At 34.7% G+C, this 4,025-nt stretch overlaps 1 protein-coding gene across 1 annotated transcript in view; it reads left to right on the top strand.

The window, feature by feature from the left end:
• LOC106478396 (tyrosine-protein phosphatase Lar-like) overlaps window positions 1-4,025 on the top strand; it is a 298,391-nt gene that overhangs the window by 231,389 nt on the left and 62,977 nt on the right. The window contains exon 6 of the mRNA XM_022381996.1: window positions 1,086-1,196. Within this exon, the coding sequence (XP_022237704.1) occupies window positions 1,086-1,196 (111 nt within the window). The remainder of the gene's footprint in view (window positions 1-1,085; window positions 1,197-4,025) is intronic.

Genomic DNA, 4,025 nt, shown 5'->3' on the forward strand with positions numbered 1-4,025 from the left:
TTCTTTAAATCAACGAAAAAACAATACTTTTGTTTCACGCTTCAGGTTATAGGTTCTTTAAATGAACGAAAAAACAATACTTTTAGTTCAAGTTTCACGTTATAGGTTCTTTAAATCAACGAAAAAACAATACTTTTAGCTCACGCTTCAGGTTATAGGTTCTTTAAATCAACGAAAAAAAAACAATACTTTTAGCTCACGCTTCACGTTATAGGTTCTTTAAATGAATGAGAAAACAATACTTTTAGCTCACGCTTCACGTTATAGGTTCTTTAAATGAAACAAACAAACTTGCATCTAGTTGAGATATTTGAAGATATATTGCCAGAGATTGTTGGACTTGAATGTATTCCATCCTTTAATTCTTTACTCCTGCCTGAGTATATACGATAATATTTGTAAATTTTAAAACTAACAACCCTAATATTTAACCCCCAGTCGTTGATGTGATTATGTAATAAAGAGTTCTAGTAATTTGAATTCCCATCCTCAACGTAATTGTACCTTCACGTCAATAAGATAGTTCTTATCTTTGATTATTTTATGAGACTTCTAGCGGCTTTATATAAAACAAAACATAGGTTAACTGTTATAGTCGTTGATAAAACTTTTGTGCGTGTTATGCACACACTACTCTCGCTAACTACTCTTAGAAACAACACGTATCCATGTATTTTCTAGAATGCATTTCCGTAACTGTTATTTGTGTAATGTTTATTTAGTACTGAGAGGTTCTCTAAGTTAGGAACAATCTGGTGCCTTTCAGTTTAAATTCATTCATTAAGTACTACCTGTGCCAGAAGATTGCATTCACCTTGGGTATTTTTATAGTAAGACCGTGTTAAAGATCTCTCTGGTTGTTAGAGAGTTAAACCTTTCACTATAGGTCCAGTCAGCTGTGAGAAGCCTAAACTTGTTGTTGTTTTTATAAGCCAGATTATACTGATCGAGAGTCAAAATTATGTTCTTTTTTTTTATGAGTTAATGAAACTAATTATATACGTGTATTTATGAGTGTTGAGGATAGCATAAATAAATATGAATCATGGTTTTGTTTTGATAAAATATGTTGCTGTAATTAACAGGATCGCTACAAATCTCGAAAGCTGAAGACGAAGATAACGGAGAATATGAGTGTGTTGCGGAGAATGCTGTTGGTACAGCCTTCTCTAACCGAGCCTCTCTGTATGTTCGAGGTGAGTAGCATTCACTAAGTAGTAACGTTCAAAATCTTATCCTGGTTATAGTTGACTGAACATTTTACCGGGCAGAATTTGTTCTAATCTGGGCTCGAGTTGAGATTAGAGCTTACTGGGCAGTAACGTCCAGAGCCTAATTTTAATCTTGGTTTAAGGAGGTAAGTGTAAAACATATAAACGTTTAGAACCTAGTTCTAATATTGTTTCAAAGCGACTATAAAGTTTACCGGGTATATATATATATATATATATATATTCAATTCGAAATGTTTACCCGAAATTCCTCAAGATTAAACTAGTCTATTTCGTTATTAAACATATTTTGCTCAGTGGTAAGATCAAGGGTTGCTTATATTGGTAAACTTTAAACTGTGAGGTTGATTTCCGTGGTGTCCACAGTGCAGGTATCTCATTTTGCTTAAACAAAACAGTTTAGTACCACTGTTGCACATCTTTCGAATGAAACAGTTACACAGTATTGACAACCTGCATCCTTTAACTGGTTGTCAGTGGTAAGTTTACGAACTTATAACGCTTGGAATATCGATTTTGATTTCATGCGGTGGTCAGAGCGCAAATAGCCTGTTATATAGGTTTGCGCTTTAAACAGTTAACTGGTACATTTAAGTTGAATTTGAGAAACGTCAATAAACAGAAATGGGGCATCAATTATGGATATATTGTGTGGATTTAACACGTTTTTCTGGCAACTTTTTGTTCCTATAGAAGCTTAATGCCTCGTTATTGTAGCCCCCCAGTGGCACAGCTGTATGTCTGCGGACTTACAACGCTATAATCTGGGTTTCGATACCCGTGGTGGGCAGAGCACAGATAGCCCATTGTGTAGCTTTGTGCTTAATTACAAACAAACAAATAGTTATTGTAAACTTTGTATAAGGGAAAAAATTAAGATCATATAAAAAAGCCAGAAAATTATATTAAAGAAACCTATACTGTGAACCACCAGTTATTTAAAGAAGTCTCTAAATCGTAATCTCTATTATTACTGTTATTTGCTGTTCATGAAAGACGTTGACCATCCACATTAAAGACCTAATAGTTGTTTATTTCTTTATTTTTGTTAATCTCTTTATTGGGAAGTAGACACTATTCAAGCTATTAATGATTTCGATGTCCGTTGTATTTGATTATTTGTGTTTGTTGATCCGACGACATGATACTAATTTCGATACTGGACAAAGTATGTAGTTCTTACAAGTCCATTATGATTAATGTATGGTTCCACCGAAAGTTGATTGCACTTTATAAAAAAGGTGTTCTAAGTAGATCCCGTGCTGCCTTTAGAACTACTAATGATACCGTCTATCATGCTAGGTCAGATGAACATGATTTCGCACTGTTTAACAACAACGCAATTTCCTTTGTAATAAACTTCTACAAATCATAGACCACACGTCATTCCGAGATCACAGTTAAGCTGATAAAATGCACAAAAGTCCAGTGGAGTTGTAGAAATACAGCTGTTTCTTCGTCCATTATTGTTATGAAATATCTGTTGATTTCGAGGTGTAACTGAAAGTTTGTACTTGAGAACATATGAAATGTGAGCCTTCGTCAACTTCACATTCTTGTTTGCTATCTTGTTAATAGTGCCAGGAGAGATCCTAATACTGCTGCTGTACCTGTTTTTTTAAGTCCGACGAGTTTCTTAATCATAGTTTCACTTTGTTCCGGATCAGCTTAGGGCGTGGTTTTATTTTACAGTCATTGCTACTCTAAACGCTCTTCTGTACGAATTTTTCTGCTTCCATGGATAAGTTAAACGCTATCTTCTTCGACATGTTGTCATTTAAGTTTACATTGTTTAAAAGTCTTGCTACACGAATGACCTGTCTCGAAAATAGCTGTGAAAGTTTGATCCATAAAAACGCCTGGTGGTATTACACAGTCCAGTGGTCAGGAACTCGATGTAAGTCAAATATATATAGTTGCTAAACGTCCCAGTCAGCGGTTACACGCATTAACATGGCACTGACTCTTCCTAATTATATGTACAGTAATGACGTGCATGTAAAGACACGTTTCACAGCAGAAAAAAACCTAGATGGCTTTAAATCGACAGTTTTGATAAAATTCCACGCAGTGATATTTTTATGGAAATTCACATTTTATGTGTGGAAAATCTTCACTCTAATCGGCCCGGCATGACCTGGTGGTTAGGGTTAGACTCACAATCTGAGGGTCAAGGGTTCGAATCTCCATCCCACCAGGCATGCTCGCCCTTTCAGCCGTGAGGATGTTATAAGGTGACGATCAATCCCACTATTCGTAGGCAAAAGAGTTGGCGGTGAATAGCTGTCTTCCCTCTAGTCTTTCACTGCTAAATAAGGGACGGCTAGTGCAGATAGCCCTCATGTAACTTTGAGCAAAATTCAAAACAAACCAATCCACTATAGTTATTTTTAGAATAAGCCAAATACTCTATATGCAATCAGTCTTATTGAGATTGGAAATTGATTATTTAGTGGTTGACTTAAATGGAGCAATTAGAAAAACATTCCTATAAACCAAAATCAGATATGCAACATAAGGGTTGTATAATATACAACTCTTATAAACTTCATAGTTTTTTGTAATTTCTAAATTTACATGAATTTACATGAAAACTTACATGAATAAATGAGTGAGAACAAGTCAATTTTAGACTCAGTTTCAAGTCAAATATATCCTGACTTTTTTTTTAACATATAACATAACATAATATTTTGGGAAAACATGTGACCTATTGGCCCATCTCGGCTGTTTCATCCTCTAAACTAAATTTAAATTATTATTTTTTAAATCTTAAATCCAGTCCTTATCATT

This window comes from Limulus polyphemus, unplaced genomic scaffold (assembly GCF_000517525.1).
Source record: "Limulus polyphemus unplaced genomic scaffold, Limulus_polyphemus-2.1.2 Scaffold208, whole genome shotgun sequence".
NCBI classification, from domain to species: Eukaryota; Metazoa; Arthropoda; class Merostomata; order Xiphosura; family Limulidae; genus Limulus; species Limulus polyphemus.